The sequence below is a fragment of the Terrapene carolina genome, unplaced genomic scaffold, assembly GCF_002925995.2.
Source record: "Terrapene carolina triunguis isolate 2854851 unplaced genomic scaffold, T_m_triunguis-2.0 Scaffold96, whole genome shotgun sequence".
Taxonomy (NCBI): Eukaryota; Metazoa; Chordata; order Testudines; family Emydidae; genus Terrapene; species Terrapene triunguis.
Genome location: NW_020664447.1, coordinates 62,182,677 through 62,203,731, shown reverse-complemented (window position 1 = coordinate 62,203,731; position 21,055 = coordinate 62,182,677). Strand labels below are relative to the sequence as shown.

The window sequence follows — 21,055 nt, the reverse complement described above, 5'->3', positions numbered from 1 at the left end:
GCCTTGCCTGGCTGTTTACTTACAAGTTTGAAATATGAGAGACTTGTTCAGAAAGATTTGGAGAGCATGGATTGATGTCTGGTCCCCTCTCAGTCCCGAGAGCGAACAACCCCCAAAAACAAAGAGCACAAACAAAAGCCTTCCCCCCACCAAGATTTGAAAGTATCTTGTCCCCTTATTGGTCCTTTGGATCAGGTGTCAGCCAGGTTACCTGAGCTTCTTAACCCTTTACAGGTAAAAGGATTTTGGTGTCTCTGGCCAGGAGGGATTATAGTATGGTACACAGGAGGGCTGTTACCCTTCCCTTTATAGTTATGACACTCTGCATTGGGAACAAGGAGGGAGGTTGCTAGATAATTAAGTGGGGAGGTGGTCGCTCTGTGTGGCTTTGCAGAGAGTGGCAGAAGAGGGCACCGGAGGGGTTTGTTGGGGAAAAGTTCACTGACGCCGAAGATGACCAGGAGCGCCGAAGACGACCAGGAGCCCCCAAGGCTCACCACTGGACTGGAACTTTGCTCAGGACTCCTGAACTCTGTGTGCAGACACATTGCTCGGTGTCTGCCCTTCCAGACTGTGCTACCACTGGGCCCGTGGGGCCTTGGTTTGGATGCAACCCTGTTTTATTGCTCCCCCTATATTTCTCCTTGTTGTTTTTCTCCTCTCATCCCTCTGTAAATAAATTTCCCTTTTCTTATATCCATTGTACTTTTCCTGTGGGTGTGTGTTTTCACTCTGGGGGGTTTGGAACAGGTGCCCCTGGGGTGGACAGGATTTTTCCTGCTGCATTCCTGCGCGTGTTTTCTCTTCTGCAGAGCAGACTCTATCTTGGCCACAAGGGCACTAAAGTTACACTTGGTGGCCCGTACAGGGACTTTGCAGTGCACACACCTACGTTGCGCACCCTGGACTCTCCTTCACAGAGCAAAGAAACTTTCATCTCAGTTTTTCAAAAAAAAAAAAAAAATGGAGAGAGGATTACTAGAAGACCTGTGCCGAGGGGCACGAATCCCAGTAACCAAAGCTGTGCTGGTGGCGGGGTTCCCAGAAGAGATGGAATCAATTGAAATTGAGGAGAGCCTAGATGCAGCTGAAATACTGGGGAGAGTAAAGATCCACACCTGTATTTACAACCGCAAAGTGAAGGGCATGGTAGCACTATGTACTCACTCCAAGGAAGCAGATCTTGATAAAGTGCCCAAAGAGGTGCAAGTAGAAGGTATCCCCTGGACAATTCTGGGGGCAAAGCAGTCCCCTCCTAGTGTATTCTTTAGCGCGGAAATTGCAAGCTCTGATGGTGGATGAGAAACGGACAAGAGAAGAATTAATTTTGGCATTAGGAGGGGCTCCACCACCTGCAACACCCAGCCTGGTGGGATGGGCCAAAGAGCTGGGAAACGCTCTCAAAGATGCATTGAAGCCGGCATATGAAAGCGCTCCATACAAGCGGTTACGTTCTTTCTTGGGGGTGCCACTTATCCAAGAATGGGAATGCTCTGATGCTGAGAAGCGGAAACGTGTGCTTGAGAGTCTGAGGGGACCTGCCATGCGAATTATCAGAGCCCTGAAAGACTCCCAACCAGCTGCCACAGTGCAAGACTATTTAACCGCTCTTGAGAGTGTCTACGGTACTACTGATAGCAGTGAAGACCTGTATTATCATTTCCGCCATACCTATCAGGAGCCCCACGAATGATTGTCGAATTTCATCAGGAGACTAGAGGATTTGCTACAGCAGGTAGTGCGAAAGGAGGGCATCCCCACCAAGCACATTGATTCTGCTAGGTTAGACCAAATCCTTCGGGGCACCCGACAAGATGGGTTGATGTTGTGGCGACTGTAGCTGAGGGAGTGGGCCCAAAACCCGCTCCCATTCCACAAGCTCATTCGAGAGATACGTGAAGAGGAAGATAGATTGTTGCAAGTGAACGCAGTGGTGCAGCCGAAAAAGGCAGGGAGTCACACTACCACAGTGCTTGGAGAGATGGAAGAGGCCCCGTCAGTGGCAGCAGCACTGAGATTTAACCCGAGAAGTGGCCATGATGAAGGCTCAGGGACATACTGTGCCATCCTCAGGAGGGGTGATAGCTGGCGAGAAGGGTTCTGTTACAACTGTGGAAGAGATGGTCACTATGCCTTGGACTGCTAAAACAAGACAGATCATGCAAGGGTATCTCAGAGATTGCAGCAAACGGTTAGAAAACTTCAGGTTAACACCAACAGGGCTTGGGGAAGGAGCATCCCAAGACCCTGAAATTCCAAGGCTCCCCAGAAAAAGATTTAAAGGGGCCATGCTCTCTAAACCCCAAAAGGGGTTACAATAGTAACTCCTCACTTAACTTTGTCCTGGTTAACGCTGTTTCGTTGTTACGTTGTTGACCAATTAGGGAACAAGCTTGTTTAAAGTTTGTGCAATGCTTCCTTAAGTCGTTTGGCAGCTGCCTGCTTTGTCGACTGCTTGACGGACTCTCTGGAAAAGGAGCCCCTCCTCGTGGGGATTAGAACCAGGGGGGTCAGCAGCCCCCCATCAGCTCCCCTAAATTTCCTGTGAGGTATGTGGCTCGGCAGCTGCCCAGCAGCAGTTCAGGTGGCCCTCCCCCCACTGCAGTGCTGCTCCTGACCTGCCCTCTGCCTTGGAGCTGCTCCTGGGAGCTTCCTGCTTGCTGGGGAAGGTGGGGAGAGGGGTGTTGATGTCATGATGTCCCCCTGTTCCTACCCCTCCCCCCCACTCCATACCCCCTCTCCACAAAGTGGAGGAGGGGACAGTCACAGGGCTTGGGGACAGAAGGGTGGGGCGGGGAGCTTGCAGGAAGCTGTTGCTTCATGTCTGAACTGGCTGATCTGCTTAAAAGGGCAATGTACTTGAAGTGGGGTCAGCGTACTTAAAGGGGCTCTGTCTGTCTGTCTGTCTGTCTCTCTCTCGCTGATGCACACACCCGTCAGCACCTGTGTAGCTGTGCATGTGCTGCCAGGAGGAGGGAGTGGTGCGCTCCAGCTGGATAGCGTAGGTTCATCATCATGTTCAGTTTTTGCAGGGAAGAGTTTGCAGCTACTGCCCTGCATCTATTGTGTTTCCTCCCTCCTGCCTCAGTCCACGCTGCCTTGTAGAGTGTGAGACTACATTAACAACAGCGTATTAACCCTTGAGGTCTCAGCCGAGTGCTAGTTCATCATTTAGCAGAAAGGCATTCCCTGGGAAATATTCCACCCTCTTACTCCACCATCTCAACCAATCTTTACAATCATTCATTGCTGTGTACAATATTAAGCAGTTTGTTTAAAATTGTTTAAAACTTATACTGTATATGTACATAATGTCTTTTGTCTGGCGAAAAAAATTTCCCTGGAACCTAACCCCCCCCCCCATTTACAATAATTCTTATGGGGAAATTGGATTCGCTTAACATTTTCGCATAAAGTCACATTTTTCACGAACATAACTACAACGTTAAGTGAGGAGTTACTGTAGTAGATTTTTTTTTTGGGGTGGTGGTAGTGAAGAAGCAATGTTATAGTTCTTTTAGGGAACAAACAGCACCTGGTAATTTCAAATACAGCTTCGGAGAGATGTTGTGTAATAATACTCTTGCACCATAAACTCTGTATCTGCCTATGTGAGGAGTGGGTATTGGCAGTACTGTGTTAATCTGGGCAACAGTTTTAACAAGTTCATAGCAGGCATCTGTTTAATTGTGACTGCAGTCTAAGCACTGGGAAAACTGAAGAGGCTGATTCCTAGAACTGGAGCAGCTTCAGCACTAGAGGGCATCTGTGTAGATCTGGAATCTTTTACCAAATAGAGCAATGACTGCCCCCAAACTCTGAGGCAGTGCAAATAGCTAGACTTATCTGTCTGTGGAGATGATGCTTCCTTGGGAGACCAGAGGACACAAGCACAGTGCAGCATTTGACTCAAGAGTTTCACAGTGTTGGAGGCAGAGAAGACCATGCACAGAAACTGTCCTCTGAGCCAGCCAATTATTTAGTAAATATTTTATACTTGTAGCAGAAACCCAATTTGATGTGAATTGTGATGTGGGAAATTGATGTGAGTTCATGGAAATGGCTCCTTCTTCTCCCTCGATCCCTGACAAACCATTTAAAATCCAACTGGAGGCTCCCAGAGCCACTGAGGAACTTTCTTATGTGCCCTGCACAGGAGGCCGTAGTGCGGATGACCAAGTACCGTGCCCCACAAGGACCAGGGGATATAGTCATGATACAGTCGGAACACACAGGTGCAGTGGATGTCCTCTCTGCAGAGCTGGAGACTGCGGACCTCCTTGGTGAGCAGAGAAAAGGTGAGGACTGTGATGGTAGTAGTTCCCTTGGGTAGGAATGAGGCCTGTAAACACAGATCTCCTGTGGCAGCAGGATTGGAACTGTTGATGCTCTCCTTCAATAGGGTGGACAGAGGCAGTCTACTAGACATTACCAGCTCTCTATCACTGGGAGTGGTCTGGTGGCTAGTGTGATACTTCCAGATTTGCCATTGATTTGCTCTGTGGCCCTGGACAAGTCACTGCTTTAAGTAGCTTTTAGACACGTCACATCACTTAGTATTGTATACCTTTTCCAGTGCTCTGCACTCTAATTGCCATTGAATACCTAACCTGCCACGTGGGTCACATACCCCCTCCTCAACTCCCATCTTTTTAGAGTGTGCACCTGCTGAAACATTTCTAAGGGCTGGTCTTCACCATGGGGAGATCTGAATTAGATGCAGCAGGGATTGATTTAGTGGGTCTAGTGAAGACCCGCTAAATTGAGGGCAGAGCGCTCTCTGGTCGACCCCAGTACTCCAGCTCCCTGAAAAGAGTAAGGTACCATCAACACAGCACAGTGAAGACACTGCGGTAAGTCAACCTAAACTATGTCGACTCCAGCTATGTTGTTCACATAGCTGGAGTAGCGTAACTTAGGTCTACTTACCCTGGTAGTGAAGACAAGCCCTAAGTAAAGCAGTTTAAAAACAAACTCTCCTCCCCTTATAAATTAGCTCACAGACACAGGGGTGAGAAGATTTGCGAGTAGGAAGCGGAGAGCAAGAAACTTAGTGAGGTCCTTTCTCCTGTCAATGCCTGAGTGTTACTCAGTACAGCATTTAATGGGAATCACGTATCTGCATCTAGAACAGACTGGATCCTGCTGCGTGTTGGGGCAGGTGAATTGGTGGGTGAGCTATCAAATAGGCCATAGAGAAATCTAGGAACAGACAGAGTGGAGGAGGGCATGTTAGTGCCAGATACTGCATTCGCTCGCGCTGTCTTTCTCTCTCCCCTCTTCCCCATGCCCTTCTCCCTCCCCCCCCACCGCACACCGCCGAAGACTGACCAGGAGAAAGGGCTACAGACAAAGGACCTGTGAGATTGGTAATAGATCCTAGCTTGGAAGAGAATAGATTTAAAATAAATTGGGCAATGGCTGACTACCCAAGGTGTTTGAGGGATACTTGGATGTTTGTGGAAACCTTTGAAATAGAAAGGGGACTGGTGATAGGGTCAGGACTGTTGCTGTGATCTCTTCTCTCTGCTGCCCTTTCAGGACTCAAGATGTCTCTTGCCATCATAAGTCCAAGATAGTATCCACCTGACCTAGCCTCATCTGTTTATCCTCCCTCACTATTCTGCTCTTATTTAATGTGTGCTGTGTTCCATGGTTGGCATTTGGATGCATGTGGAGTTACTCCTTCAGGGTGGTCTAGAGAGGTTTGCTTAGAATTTCCCATCAGTGGTAGCAAGGGTGGAACCTTTAGTTTCAATGAGGTGTCATAGTTTATAACCCTGTTCAGAGCAAGTTTGTACGTGGTGGGGAAAATGCCAGTACCTTCTCTACATTGGAACTTCCACTGGTGGAGCTAAATCAGTGGGAAATTCTGAGAGCTTGTAGACAAGCCCCATGGGTCATGGGAGAGGTTATGCCTCTGGGTGTGAAGAATAAGGGTATGTCTACACCCAGCCGCTAGTTTGGTGGCTGGGAATCGAAGTTCTGGGTTCGACTTATCGCGTCTTGTCTGGACGCGATAAGTCGAACCAGGAAGTGATCGCCGTCGACTGCGGTACTCCAGCTATACGAGAGGAGTACCGCGGCGTCGACGGGGGAGCCTGCCTGCCGCGTGTGGACCGAGGTAAGTTCGAACTAAGGTACTTCGAACTTCAGCTACGTTATTCACGTAGCTGAAGTTGCGTACCTTAATTCGAATTGGGGGGTAAGTGTAGACCAAGCCTAAGCCATGTGAGCCCTCCCACTCCTCCATTTTTATGAATTTTGGACTGAATTACTTAGGCTTTGGGTCAGCTGAGAAGGCAGTTTCTGCATGCATGCATGATGCTAGTTGGTTTCTATCTGGTTTCTTAGGCTATGTCATCATGCTGTGCTGCCCAGTAACTCTACCTGCCACTGTTGGGTGTCTGTGTGGAAGCAGCAGAGTTAAGCCATAGGTGGAGCTGAGGTGCTGGAGTACTGTGCAATGCACTTGATGAGACAGAATTTTTAGTTAGGCCTGTACCTAACTTTGGCAGTCTGACTCTGTGCCTCCAGATAACAAGTTAATTCAGAGAATGGCTTTGCAAGCTCTGGAGGGAGGGAAGAAGGTTGGAAGGGAAAACCGAGAGAGTAGTATGTCCAGTTCTGAGGGCAGTGCTAGTGGAAGGCACCTGTCCTTGCCTTGAGAGGAGATGGAAGGTAAAGATTTGAGTTCAAGAGCTTTATCAGGAATAGCCCTCTTGTTAGCAGAACTCTCTCTGGTTGCCTTCTGACCAGTGATGAGTGGCTTGTCTTGTATTTTTCAGCTCAGCCTCCTCCTCTGGCTCCAGCCTCCACTTGGACCACTTGCAAGATAAGGGAATTCAAAGCCAAAATGGGAAAGGAGAAGAATGCTCGGATGGTGGTGAAACGGGGTGAAGTAGTGACAGTCCGGGTGCCAACACACCCAAATGGGAAGCGTGTTTGCTGGGAGTTTGCTACGGATGATTATGACATTGGCTTTGGGGTCTATTTTGACTGGACTTCTGTCACCAGTACTGCCATTACTGTGCAAGTCAGTGAATCAAGTGATGAGGAAGATGAAGAGGAAGAAGATGAGATCGAAGGTCAGTGCAAAACTTTACAAGAGAAATTAATGTTGTGTTCATCACCATGGTACCCAAGTACCTCCAAATCAGGTGCTGTAATTCCTCACCACTTTGGCTAGTCTACCTACATGTTGACTGCAACCCTTTTGGAGTCCCAAGCTAATGATGAGAAGACCCTTCCTAATGGCTGCTCTTCTCCCCCACCCCAGGGGTATGCTCCACCAATAACACAGCATATCCTTGCATATTGAACATTGATCACTTGCTCCCACTCTGTTTTCTATCCCTTGATCAGTTTTTAACCTGTAACAGGATCAGAGTACAGTATGAGACTCTGACTTAACTCTTTGATCATCAGCCTAACAGATTGCGATGCTGATGCGGTTCCTGGGTTGGAGAGTAGTGTTTTTCTCACTGTATCAGTAGCTCTTGTTGATTGCACCCAGAGGGCATGCTGCACATGTCTTTGGAGTATCTGTAGCCTAGAAGGTGCAGGGAGTCTCAAGACCAATGCAGGTCCCATCTCGGGACCAATAATAACTGAAATTAAGCCCTACTGAGGAATCCTCTTGGAGAAGTAGAAGGGAAGGCCGAGAGACCCCCAAGGCCAGAGGTGAAACTCTCCATTGCATTCCTCCACCCACAATCAATTTATCTCTGGCATTGGGCCACTTTGAGGAGACCCTGCTGTTTAAAGGTGTCTACTGGGTGAAGAGGACAAGGAGGGAAGTGGTGGGGGGAATTCAAATTATTCCCCAGTGCATCAGTCCCAAAGGGTGCCCCCTCTCAAAGCAGGCGTCCTATGTAGAGAGACTTTGGGCTGTGCATTGGACAGGGTGGGTATCTCAGCCAGTCTTCATTAGCTATATCACATGTCCTTGTCGTGTAACCATGCCTTACTGATCATTTCCCCTCTGTTGGTTTGTCTGATCTGCTTGTCTCCTCTCTCCCACTCAGGACTCACCCCCATTGGAGATGTGGAGAGGGGCTCTAAAAGCTATCTACGAAACCGCTATGGGGAGATCATGCCTGTGTACCGAAGGGACAGTCACCGGGATGTGCAGGCAGGCAGCCATGACTACCCGGGCGAGGGCATCTACCTGCTCAAATTTGACAACTCCTACTCCCTCCTGCGCAACAAGACTCTCTTCTTTCATGTCTATTACACCAGCTGAAGGAGTGGAGGGAGCGGAGACAGCAGGCAGGTAACACTGAGCAAAGCAGGCTGCCAGCCGGGACTGGCACCCCCTAATTGGCACTGCCCTGTGGCCAAGTGAGAGACCTGGCTCTCTGCTCTCCTGTGGATAAGAACAGGTTTTCCCCCATTCCCTCCCAGCTTACTCACAGGAAACGGTAGCTGTGGCTGCTCAGTCGTCCAAAGGCAACTCCTCTCTCTAAATTTCAGGAAGCCTGCTCTGTGCAGGCATCAGGCTGGGACTTTTCATTACAGCCAGTAAATTGTCAGAGGGCAGATTCAGGTGGCAGCGTTTCTTTCTGTTGCACTTGTATGAACTGAAGCTGAAATACCCTTTTATTTAAAAATCCTCAAACTCTCCTGCCACCTCTGGATCACCAGGGGGTAACTGCCAACCACACTTTGCTAGGAGGCAAAGCCACCTGTACCACAGGCACTCTCCAGCTGCATCCTATCTGCACTGCTGTGCTTCATACACTAGCCAAGCCTCCATTAATCTCTGAGTGGGGACTCATCCCCCCAACTACCTGAGTTGCAGCCTGCATCCTCTGACCCCATTTGTGGTGGTGTAGTTATGTCACAAGTGCCAGACCCAATCGCGTGAAACCTTTATTTTGGAGCCTTGCAGAGGTAATCAATAAGAAGATCTCCATAGGAAAGGGAAAGCAAGTGTGGCTGGGGAGGTGGATACAGATCATCCTGACAGTGGGGATGTGTGAAACTCCTGTCACCAACAAAAGTTTCTCTTACCTGTGGGGAAAATTGAGCTGCAGCCTCTTGTGTTAATGTAAAACTGTTAACAATCCCAGGTCAACACACTTTGAATCTGAAAAATATGGGATCAGCCTTTCCTTTATATACCCGCCTGGAGTTAGTGAGTCCCTGAAGTCATTGCTAACGCCTAACATGTCAAGGAATGCAGCTCCCTGGCCCACCTCAGGGGTTAGCAATGGCATTAGTGGTCAGCCTCTGCTCAGCTCTTGGCAGGAATAAGCAAGGGTCACATTAATCTGTCAACAGTTGGGTTTTAAAGGGTATTTATTTGTAACTCTTTAAGATTTGAAGTGAGTATTTATTTGATTTTATTCAATAACATTCCCCTTCAATGTAGCTGCTGAATTTGCTCTGTGGTGCGTCTGTTTGGAGTTAGACTGGCTTTGTGCATGATGATTCTGGTGAAGTTCCAGTCTGACACCCTCCAGATATTGCCCTTCTGTGCAGATACAGCCCTCACTGCAGATGGGGTTAGTGTTGTTGTGTATAAAGTCAGTCTTCACCCTCCTAAGAAGCCCAGTAATTCCCTGGTGATTCCATACCTCTTGATTCAGACCCTTCTTTTTATCTGCTCTGCCTACTTAAGCACTCAGGAGCAATGTGTAGGTCAGGGAGGTAAGAGCAGAGGGAGGCGTACAGTTGAGCAGCCCTTGCCAGTCTGCTGCTTCAACAGTAGTGGGTGGGGAGGGCAAGGCAGCATAGGCTCAGGCACCAACATGTGTTTTTGTTTTTCAGGAGAGGAAGGAGGCAGGGAGCACTACTGCTGTGCTAAAAGAGGAGGGATGAGGAGCAGGGCTGCTCCTCTTTTAAGAGGCACATAGACAAGGAGGGAGCAGCTGTAGCTCTTTTTCTCTTCCCAGGAAGGGAAAGGGGAGTGAAGAGCAGAGTGGCCCAGCCCTGGAGGAGCTGGAAGGTAAAGTAGCCTCCTAATTCCAGGTAGCATCAGTGGAGGGGCCCTGCAAGGAGGAAGAGAAGCAGGATTTTTTTTTTTTAAGGGGAGGGCCCTCCCTTCCCTTCTGAGCAGCCTGGGCAGGGGCTCCTCTCTCCCTGACCCCCTAGCGGCCTGGGCAGGGGTGCCTGCTTCCTCCCCAAGCCCTCTTTGAAGTGCCAGGGCAGGTACCTCCCTCTCAAGTTGCTTCCGTCCACAACCTCTTCCCCCCAGGGCCTGATCAGCTAATGCAAGGAACCCCTCTTTTACTCAGTCTGGCTCTCAACTTCCTAAACACCAGATGTGGAGCAGAGTCCTGCCCCATCCCTTAAATATTCTGTTTCTGACTGTAAATCTCCATGTCCCCTGTTCTGCCACCCCCACCCCCAGCTGTGCAATACATCAGTGACTGCTATGTATTTGGCCCTTTGCTACGTATTTTGGAGGGTCCTGCATGCATCTGAAAGACGAGAGGAATGAGTGATGCACTGTCTAGGCCATCAGCCGCAGTCTGAAACCAGACTTAGTAAATAAGGAAGACACGTCTGACCTGTGTGTATATATACCAGGTATTCTAGAGACCGCTGATGTCATTGATTTTCATTTGAAGAGCTCTACTCAGGGCCAGTGTTCTAGAACTGTCTCCAGGATAAATTGTTCCCCTTTAGCCAGTAAGAGACTGTTTCCTTTCTAGGTAATTGGCAGCTGCTCCAAATAGTCCTTAGCTAAGGTGGACTGTACAGTAGATGGGAATCCCAGTGTTCAGTCCTGGCCTTCTGAAATAGAGACAGATCTTTCTTTTGAGGCTCAGTCCACTTCATCAGATTTGCCCCCTTCTTGCCTCCTTGATTAAGGACAAATGGTCCTTGTATATGGTGTGCAGTCCCAAGCTGGTATATGTGCCAGTCTTATTACCTCATTGTGTCTATAGCCATGTTTGCTGCTGACTGGAGCAAAAGGGCCTTGACACATCTTCCTTCATTGTTGATATTTCACCAGAGTAGCTTGTATTTCCCGTAAACACTAAACAGCTGAAAGTGGAGAATATTTAATCTACAATAATTAAAGCTTCACGGCTTCCAGGATAAGTCACACTTTTCTTTGGTCTTTCATTTCCAAGTTATGTGAACATATTGGTGACCTTGTCACCCAGGTACTGAATGAAAATATATGGGTAACTGACTGAGAACCACTTATCTTTAGAATGGTTTGCAGTTGTCACTAATTGTTCTTAGTAAAGTCAGTAACTCAGCCTTTAGTCTTGTTAAAATACTTTAATCAAGTCTCTAGCAGAAAACATATCCAGTTAGCAAGGAAAGGACGCTGTATAGCCAGTGGCTTACAGCAGTTATTTCCATTCAGTGTATGGCATCTTAAGACCCAGTCAGATCAAAGGAATAACCTCCTCTCCCTGTCTCACTCCTCGCTAAGCTACAGCTTCCTTGGGAGCTCTGCCCACAATACCTACTAGGCTTGTATCCAGTCCTGGTACCTATAGCTGAAGCAGTGTTGGGGAGACCTCCATTCTGATTGCAGACATGGGGAGCTGTGCCTCCTGAGTCTGAGACGAAAAGTGAATTCTGAAATGGATTCTAGTTTTGCAAGGCAGTTAGTAACCTAAAAATATTCACTTTGAGGAAAGTTCCTAACTTGTTTCCATGGCGTGATGCTTTTGTGTGTTTTCCTCTCCTATAGTTCGTGGCTAGAAAAAACTAAAACCTCACCAGAGGGGGAAAAAAAAAATTATATTTGGCAAAGTGTGTGTCTTTCCTCCTGTGTGTTTTTGTGACTGAATGTGAAATTAATTACTGTTTTTTTTTTTTGTATGTTCACCTGAATTATGAATGTTATACACACCTGGGAGAGTTTGCATAGTAGTTTCTATGGCACATTCAGCAAGGGAAAGTATGGACAAACATAGCTTTTTGTGCAGGTCATACATAAAAAACAACTCTTGTACTTAAATTTACAACAGTGGAGACTTAAAATCCCTAGCAGATTGTGACAATGTCAAAGGAAGTCATAAATTACCCACAACTCCCTCTTCCCTTCCCCATTGCAAGAGTATTGAGAGCAGTAGAAATCCAGGTAGTGTGTATTGCATTTAGGTCACAGAATTAAAACTCTTGGGACCTGTTTAAACTGAAGTCATTGGCAAAATTTCATTGACTTCAAGGGCCTACTCCTGCTGCCATTGGTTTTCAGACTACTTGGAGGCCTGCGATCTGGACCCTTCCGAAGGGTTATTTGTAGGGTTTTTTGTGCCACTTCTAGGGCAGACACTTTAATATTCGGGGCCTGTTAAATAACTTTGTGGCATCATGTTAAGTCTCTTTTGAAATGTTAGAGCTGGGATGAAAATGCACATTCAGACCTTGAGAGAGAGAATTTAGATGTCTGTTTTTAGCTTTTTATGTGGGAGTCGAAGTGGAATTTCTTAGGACCTTGTCTATTCTAGAAACTAGAGAACTTCCTGGCCAAAGCACTCTGCCTCCTGTCTCACTGCCTGTGAACTGTGCACTTGCTTCCCTTTTTAATATTTTGTGTGTGCGCCTCCAGTGGGTAAGTGTACAGAAACAGTAAGTGTGGCTGGACTTGTGGAGCTGGGTAGGAGATAAGTGGGGGAGCCATGTAACATGTCCAGTGGCTGTGCCTTGGTGGCTCTGGAGCAGGAAGGAACTCCTTTAGATATCTTTTCAGGGTGGGGTTTTGGGAGGGATCTCTATTCTAGTACACTTGCATCCCAGTTGGATTTTTTTTTCTTCTCCTCTCCTCCCTCCCCCAAAAGCCACTCCCTAAGGATTTATCACATGGTGCCTTGAAACAAGAGGGAGTGAAACCAGAGCCATAGACTTTATTTACTTTCCTCAGATCCTTAATTGCAAGGGTTTCCTCCCCCTCACTTTTCCATCTACCTTCCAAATAGCACACCTAGAAGTCAGGCTGGTGATCCCTTATAGTCTGTTACAGTTTCAGGGTAACTGCACCTGTATCCACACACCCCATTGTGGTCCACCCCAGGAGTGCCCAATCAGGTCTCCAGCTGTCACCTGTCTCTGGGCAAGGACTCTTGTCCCACTCCCTTTTCACTGGAGGTTTTAAGGCTGCACATGTCCTTGCCTTACACTGTGATATCCCCAGTAAGCCAGTCTGCCTAACAGCCAGTCCCTGTGTGTTGCTTTCTCTCTGTGGGCTATGAACAGTGTATTGCCAGCAGTTATGAGTTACCACACAGCTCTTTCTAAGCAAGCACCTTTTTTAAGGTAAAAGCATTACAGAGCAAACCTATAAAAACAATAAATTCCTATATACATGCTAAAAGCTTATCAGAGGTTACTCTGCTCAGTCATAGGGGGCCCTAATAGGCCAAAGTCTTTCCAACCTTCCACAAGGATTGGGGCTTCCCTCAGATATAAGACCCTGTCTGTTTGCAGGATCACAAAGGAGGCCTGAGTCAGTTTAAACCCAGCTGTTTTATATCAAAAGTCCTTTCTTTGTCTGTTTGTCTCCCACTTTGAACCAGTAAGTGTGCAAGCCTCCCCGGGGTGGTATCTCTTTGCAGTCGTTTACAATCTAAGTCAGGGGTCGGCAACCTTTCAGAAGTGGTGTGCCGAGTTTTCATTTATTCACTCTAATTTAAGGTTTCACGTGCCAGTAATACATTTTAATGTTTTTAGAAGGTCTCTTTCTATAAGTCTATAATATATAACTAAACTATTGTTGTATGTAAAGTAAATAAGGTTTTTAAAATGTTTAAGAAGCTTCATTTAAAATTAAATTAAAATGCAGAGCCCCCTGGACCGGTGGCCAGGACCCAGGCAGTGTGAGTGCCACTGAAAATCTGCTCGCGTGCTGCCTTTGGCATGCGTGCCATAGGTTGCCTACCCCTGACCTAAGTGATTCATCTTAATCACCCCCACTGTTTTTGGTTCCTCAAGGAGCTGTGATGACCCTCTCACCAGAAGTTTCATATAATCCCTGGCCCACAGTGATACATAAACTTAAAACAATATGGTCCCCAAAGATATTGCATCTGGTTGCAATATCTGTCACTCTGTTCCTGGCAGATTAAAACTGCCTTAACTGAGACCTTCTCACCAAGGAGCTGAGGATTACAACTGAAAGCCTGAGCTCTCTGGCATCACAGGGCCTTTGCCTTCAAAAGGTGTCTTTGCTACTAGTGGGCATGCATACTGGAATGCCTCAGTGTTATTTTTTCTTGAGGGAGCTGTAGATGCGTGGATGCCAAGGCAGTTACAATGAGGAGGACTTGTGACCATGCTAACCGAACACAAAAATAGCAGATCTTGTGGCCATTCAGCCCTCCCCTAGTGGAGTTTGTGAATCCAGAGTTGGAGTTGATATGTGCTGCTGTGTACTATGGAACTAGATGAAGGATCAAAGCTGCAAAAATCTCTAAATTGTAGATGACTTGTTCTCCTCTCCCATACTTGGTAGAACCATGGGAGCAGTGCATTGCTAGGCATATCCATATTAAGAAGGCATGCAGATCGAATAGGGACAGTCATTGAAATTGTACCATGGTAAATTTAGAATTGGCCTCATTGACAAGAATTTAGCAAGATTCAAAGAGCGATGGGACACTTATGGATAACAAGAATGTCCAGGATTATTGCAATAAATACTAAATTAAAATGAAGTTCTAGAAGAGATCAAACACCACAAGCTTCAGGGCTCAAATCAATCTGTTACTATCTGGAGTTGGGAGGAGACTTCCTAAAGGGACAGGCTATCCCCTTGTTTGCCTACTAAGAAGTTTCTTGCACCTTCCTCTAAAGTATTTGGTGTGGGCTGCAGCTGGAGACAGGATACCATGTGAGAAGGTCTGATCCAGTATGACAATTCCATATATTCTGGTCTCCTAATTACCTGTGACTTCTGGAAGTATCAGCTGAAGAAATGTGTACTTCCTCTCCTTTCTGACAGTGTAAGACTCTGTGATTCATATGGAATAAGAATCTGATTTGTGACTGGCTAGAATGGATGATGGGTTCAGTCCTTTGGGCAAAAGTGAGATTCATAGATTGAGATGTTAGATGCCAGCCATCATGCCAGGAGCTAATGAGGCATTGCCAAGTGACCACTTTGAATTTTAGTTACTTTTGAAAACTTTCAGTGGTTGAAGGCAACCTCCAAGAGGCCTCTAAGGTACCCTCATGACAGCAGTCTACAAGATGGAAAGGCCAGTCCCCACCTCATTGCAACATGCCTCTCAGTAGGGAATGTCTTGTAGCTGGACACACCTCAAAGGTTTATTTTCTTGATCTGTGGGTTTTTTTCATCAGTCCTCATCTGTGTTATGTGAAATGTTTTTTAATGTACTGTAGTTTCAAACTGAGTCAAGTTCTCTGCACCAAACTGCTGCTCTTTGTCCTTCCAAGGGATTGTTTTTAAATATCAAAAGGATACTTTACCAAAATGTGGCACTGAATGTTTTGCTCTATGGCCCAAAGAAAGTCTATATTTCTAGTGTGCTTGCATTTTCTTCTAGAGCTCGGTTAGCGTGTTTATATTCAGTATGGTGTGGCTGTTTTGTGACATGTATTGTTTGAATTCCAAACTATTTAAATAAACTTTTCACTATGCAACCACAACTTCTGTCTTCTGTTAAGGTGAGTGGGTGCTTCAGAGCTAAAACTCGGACTTCAGGCTTTCAACAAAAAAATCTGAGCTGAACTTGTTTTTGAATAGCAAAGCAGAGAGGAATATTCATAGTGAACTTTGCAGCAGTGCCAGCCTTCAGCAGTTGGCAACTAGGGATGTTCTCCTTACTTGTCTTAGCTGGCATAAGCAGGGCACTGCTATTGGGAAGCTCCCAATGCTTGGAGCTCCTCTGGTATTGGGCACTGGTCAGATGCTTCTTTAAGAAGTTCATCGTTCTGTTTTAAGATGGTGCTGTGAGAGGACTTGTAGTCAGGTGTCTTACCTCCTTTGACAGTGACTTCTTACGACCTGGTGCAAGCAGGATATTCCTCAGCTTTGAAGGATATGGGTGAATTAGTCTCTGAACTCTTGTGCTTAAGTTTAGTTGTTTTCCCGCCCCCCCAATATAATGGAGTTTGCAATATAGTTCCCTCTCCAGCATGACTCCATTCCTCTGATCTCCAACAGACTGTAAGCAGCTTGCCAAAACCATGCAACGTGGAGACAGACTCTTGCCTATGTTTGGTCCAGCACAACACTCTGTTCCTTGAGTTGCAAATAAAGCTGGTTTATATGTGATGCCGGGGAATCAAAATATCTACAAAGCCTAATAGAGGTGGTGGAGCAAGGCCAGGGGCTACATATTTCATCCAAACTATTTTTGTCCAGATGGTGTCAACATCTTGTTGGGATTTTCTTGCCCTTCAAATGAATGTGGTTTTTAGCAGCAGCAGAGCATGCTTCCAGGGCTGGAGTCAGAGGGCAGGAGTTCAGAGGCTTTTAAAAATTAATCAACCCCCCTATTCCACAAGTTACAAGGAGGCAGCTCTGCCTGCTCTGATAGTATCTGTACTGTAACCCTTAGCAGGAGAGGGGAGGGCTAAGGGACAGTTATTCTCCATTTCATCACCTTTAGAATTGTTGGAGGGAGAGAGTGTTTTTTTTCCAATTGAGAGACTAATTAAATTGCCCAGAAACCATGTTTTCCTTCTCAGCCTCTGTGGCTAGGGGGCTGTAAGGAGATGCACTAGGCCAATCTGAAGGCTGTATTTAAATAGCCCCAAGAAGCAGGCTGTTTGTAAAGAACAGCTGCTAGATAAAATAAAAGCAGAAACACAGCTACACTACCTGTGTGTGACCTTATGTACCCTTCACCATTTATGCAGCATTGGGTGCTTTTAGGGAGTTCAGAGTGGAGTGACTAGTGCAAATGTTAGGGCTCCTTTTACAATGTCCATGTGGCTCCAGTTTGTATTTTTACCTTTCTGTTTGCTCTGAGTATTGTGAATGAATGGATGGGCAAGAGCATACAGGGTAGTGGTAAATGTAAAAGATATTTTCACAAAGCACATTTTGGAATTTATTCACACTGGAAACCTAATTCTAAGAGTTGTGCTCATCCAGTCATGGAAGAGGAAAAAAAGTCATGTGCTCTGGGCCAAACTACCCACTGAATACCCACAGTGACCTATCTGCACCCTCATAATTCTGTTCCCGTTCTTGAATAATTTCAAATGGCAGAGGAGGAAAACTGGCTTGTGGACAACTCAACAGAAGTAGGCATGAAACTTACCACATGAGTTAATTGCTCAGCTGTGTGGCTCTTACACTGACTGTACCACAAACACTTTTCTAACTATAACTCTTGGACACATAGAGGGGGAGCCAGGAAGAGACATAGCCATTCCAATGCTGAGCATCACAGCACCAGCTTTTAGAAAATCATAGGAACAATACTGAGATTCAAAGCCTGAATTAAGCACCAATGCTCCCTATACAATGAATGGGGAGAGATAGGTACCTAAGAATGCAATCCACAAAAGCCAGCATACTTGATGGGAGTCTGCCTAAACTAGCCAATAGGAGATGCCAACCCAACGCATGTGTCCTAAACCTGTTCCCTCTCAGAATTACGTACTAGCTCCGTTTAGCAGTCAACAAATGGAGCTGCCTGGATTCAGACAGCTTAGGTGCCTAAGGTGTTTCTTATGGGAATGAGTTCAGCAGCTCCCTTGCTCCACACACAACAGCTGGAGGAGGAGATGGGTGCCCTAATCACTGAACTAGAGTCATTCTCTCCCCGCACCCCTCCTCCCCGCTGCCTGGAAAGGGATGGGTTTGGAATGCTGGGCTATGAGGATCCTTCTCTCTTGCATTAGTCTGAATATGTCTGAACTCAGGCTGTTAATTTATTGGCTTCTGCTGATTTTACTGCTAAGGTCCTCAGTTGTTCTGTCTCTCTATCCACCCTACCCCAAAGCCATGTGCATTGATTGCATGTAAAACTGTGGTCTACGCTTGGAAACCTGCTACCTTTGACTGGGTGTCAGCCCTAATCCTCTTCTGGTACCCCTTCAACCCGGTTCACAGACAAAGGGCTCAAGCCCTGCCAGAACTAGATTCTGCTGTTCACTAAGCCCTGGATCCATGGCACTGGTTTCTGCAGTGCTCTGATTACCAAGGGGGACTGGCCAATCTCTGCTGTAACTGGGGCTGGACTTGCTCGCTGCCACCCACCTCTACCACTGCCATGACCACTTTCCATGGGTGTGGGCTAAACTGGGTTTAATAGCTGATGTCCAGCCTAATGACAGGACCAACTGGTGTGCCCCCTTCACAACTGGGGAGTGGTGGAAGCGGTGGTGTGGGCAGGGCCGGCTTTAGGAAGTGCGGGGCCCGATTCGAACAGTTTTGACGGGGCCCCGGCAGGGATGACTAAAAAAAACCCACATAAAAAAACCACATGGGGCTTGTACTCACCGGGCCGCCCTCCTAGTCTTTGGCGGCGGGTCCTTCACTCGCTCCGGGTCTTCGGCGGCACTGAAATACCCGCCGCCAAAGTGCCACCAAAGACCCGGAGCGCCGCTGGGTGAGTCGAAATTAAAAAGGCGCCTCTAGCCAGGGAAGGGATTCTCTGCCACTTGCCCCCCACTCTGGGCAGCCCTGGCACTGGGCGCGGGGCCCTCTTAGGCGCGGGGCCCGATTCGGGGGAATTGGTGGAATTGGCCTAAAGCCGGCCCTGGGTGTGGGTGGGGTTGTGTCTGGGGAGCTGCGGAGGGAGGTGGATTGAAGTCAGGACCATCTACAAGAATGAATACAGGAAAAGAGGAAAAAAACGGGGCCTGGGTGAAGGGGTTTGTTCCCCACCCCTGTCCCGTTATAGGGGTACTCCCAGTTCCTGCCAGTCCCAGGATCGGGGGCCTTTGGGGGTCTCTAGGTGGGGCTGTCCTGTGCCCCTTCCTCTCCGAGCTGAGTATAAAGCCCTAGGCTTCCCTCTACCTGCTCCTCTGGCCATGTTGCTTTCCAGACCCAGCCTCTCGGCCTCAGGCAGCGGGCGGTCTCCGCACCGCCGCTGGAGCTGGGCTGCCGGGGGCCTTGGACAGTGGGATGCGCCGGCCGAGACGCCCCGGAGTGTGGCTCCGGCTCCAGCCTCCACTTCTACGTGCTCTGGTCGCTGCAGGAGCCGCCCCGGCAGCTCAGCAGGTGAGTGAGATCCGCGCCGGGAGGGACCCGGGGACGAGCTGAACGGGTCGTCATTGTAGGCCCGGCCCCACCGGCTCTCTCGAGCTCCACGTGGGCTTTCCCGGAGGCTCGGCCTGCGCGGAGCGGGGGGGAAGCCGGCCTGGGCTCCGAGTGCGCTCAGCCCGCACAGGTCAGGGCCCTCAGCTCTGGCAATTCCCCGCTTCGCCTGCGGGCGACGCCACTGCTAGCACCCATCCCGCAGCTGTGCCGCTGCCCCCGAGTCCTGACCTGCGGCCCCGGTGTGTGAACCCCGCTGGACAGACACCCCCCGCCCCGCCAGCCCTTAGGTCACGAGGCTGTGCCAAACAGTGGGGAGTAAAATAAACGCAGCTCCCTAGTACCCGGCCTTCCTCTCGGTAGAAGCGGTAGGTGGCTTTTACGCAGGACTTCCTACACTCAAAGTGCTGTGCCGGAATCAGCCCAGGACGGCTGGCTGGCGCTGTAATACCTTGGTGTGTCTGATTAGAGACAGCCGTTGCTGTCCCCCTGGATTGTGGGCCCCTTGCAGGTGACAGGTATGTCAGTGATCTGGTACTGAGTGCCACAGTTTATTTATGTGGCTGCTGTGTCCAGAGGCCCTAGGCAGGATTAGGGACCAACCATGGTCCCTTCTCTAAGGAGCTTGTACATATTTAATCAGTTTGAACTGTGTTGCCTTTCAATTTAATTAAATTATGATTATTGTTTATTTGTATTACTGTGGTGCCTAGGAGCCGGGGTGGACCAGGGCACCACTATGCTAGGTGCTGTACAAACACAGAGCAGTAAGGCTATGTCTACACTACCACTTATGACAGCAAAACTTATGTCGCTCAGGGGTGTGAATATTCCACTCCCCAAGCGACCTACATTACGCCAGCATAAGCGCTAGTGTGCACAGTGCTGTGTCGGTGGGAGAGCTTCTCCTACCGCCATAGCTTCTGGCGCTTGTGGGGGTGGAGAGCTCTCTCCTGTCGTCATAGAGCAGATACATGAGAGATCCTACAGCAGTGCAGCTACATCGGTACAGCTGTGTTGCTGTAAGGTATCTAATGTAGACATAGCCTTAGACCAGAGGTTCTCAAACTGGGGTGTGTGGAATGTATTCTGGACGGGGGAGAGAAGCTTTAGGAAAAAAACCCTTCCTGCACACAGTCAGAACTGGGTAACCAGAGAGCGGTGGCTGTTGGCCGAACGGTGGTATGGTACCCTTACTTCATTCCACTGAGCAACATAAGTTTTGCCAACATAAATGGTAGTGTAGACATGGCCTAAGACAAGAGACAACAGTTGGATATAGATAAGGGAGTACAAGGACCCAGTGAAACGATACCGATCAGCATGATCGGCAGTGGTCTGTGCACATCAGCTGCCCATCCATTTTCAAATTGATTGAATACCCTTTGTCCTTATATTATGATGAGAAAGGGTAATAGAAGCATCTAATTTGCCCTCTCAAGCCCATTCATTATTTTCTGTAGGTTAATCACATCCCCATTTATTCATCTCCTCTATAAACTAAATAGTCTTAATCCTTTCAGTCTCTCCTCACATGGACGTCTGCCCAGGCCTCTCCTTGTTTTCATTTGGGCTTCCTGTATCTCTGCTACACCGTTTTTTTTGTTGTTTCTTCAAGCAAATCCAGCCGGATGTGTTACCAGATTCAGCTGCCTCTGCCGTTGCCAAAACAACTTGTAATCTTTGGCTTGGGTGACTGGAATCGTTATTCCCAAAACACAAGCATCACTGTGGAGGTGCTGGTGAATCCAGATGTCAAGCCACAAAGGATTGGCAAATTGGGGTCTGATGTGAGGTAAATGTTGGGGCTTGGATAGGCACTGATATGCTGCCAATGGTTTAACAGGGGGCTCCTTGAAAAATGCTCCACATCAAGGGCTGACAGAAGTGACATTTCCTGGGTAC

General features: G+C 47.9%; 2 protein-coding genes across 2 annotated transcripts in view; both read left to right on the top strand.

Annotated features, from left to right (window-relative positions):
• Positions 1–10,348, top strand: part of TMED8 (transmembrane p24 trafficking protein family member 8) — a 17,427-nt gene extending 7,079 nt beyond the window's left edge. Inside the window, exons 4-6 of the mRNA XM_026651369.2 lie at positions 4,157–4,298; positions 6,789–7,088; positions 8,028–10,348. Coding sequence (XP_026507154.1) covers positions 4,157–4,298; positions 6,789–7,088; positions 8,028–8,245 — 660 coding nt within the window. The 3' untranslated portion in view covers positions 8,246–10,348. The remainder of the gene's footprint in view (positions 1–4,156; positions 4,299–6,788; positions 7,089–8,027) is intronic.
• The window catches only part of LOC112101901, a 21,867-nt gene continuing 10,243 nt past the window's right edge, over positions 9,432–21,055 (top strand). The window contains exons 1-3 of the mRNA XM_029911422.1: positions 9,432–9,509; positions 18,939–19,114; positions 20,769–20,945. Coding sequence (XP_029767282.1) covers positions 9,432–9,509; positions 18,939–19,114; positions 20,769–20,945 — 431 coding nt within the window. The remainder of the gene's footprint in view (positions 9,510–18,938; positions 19,115–20,768; positions 20,946–21,055) is intronic.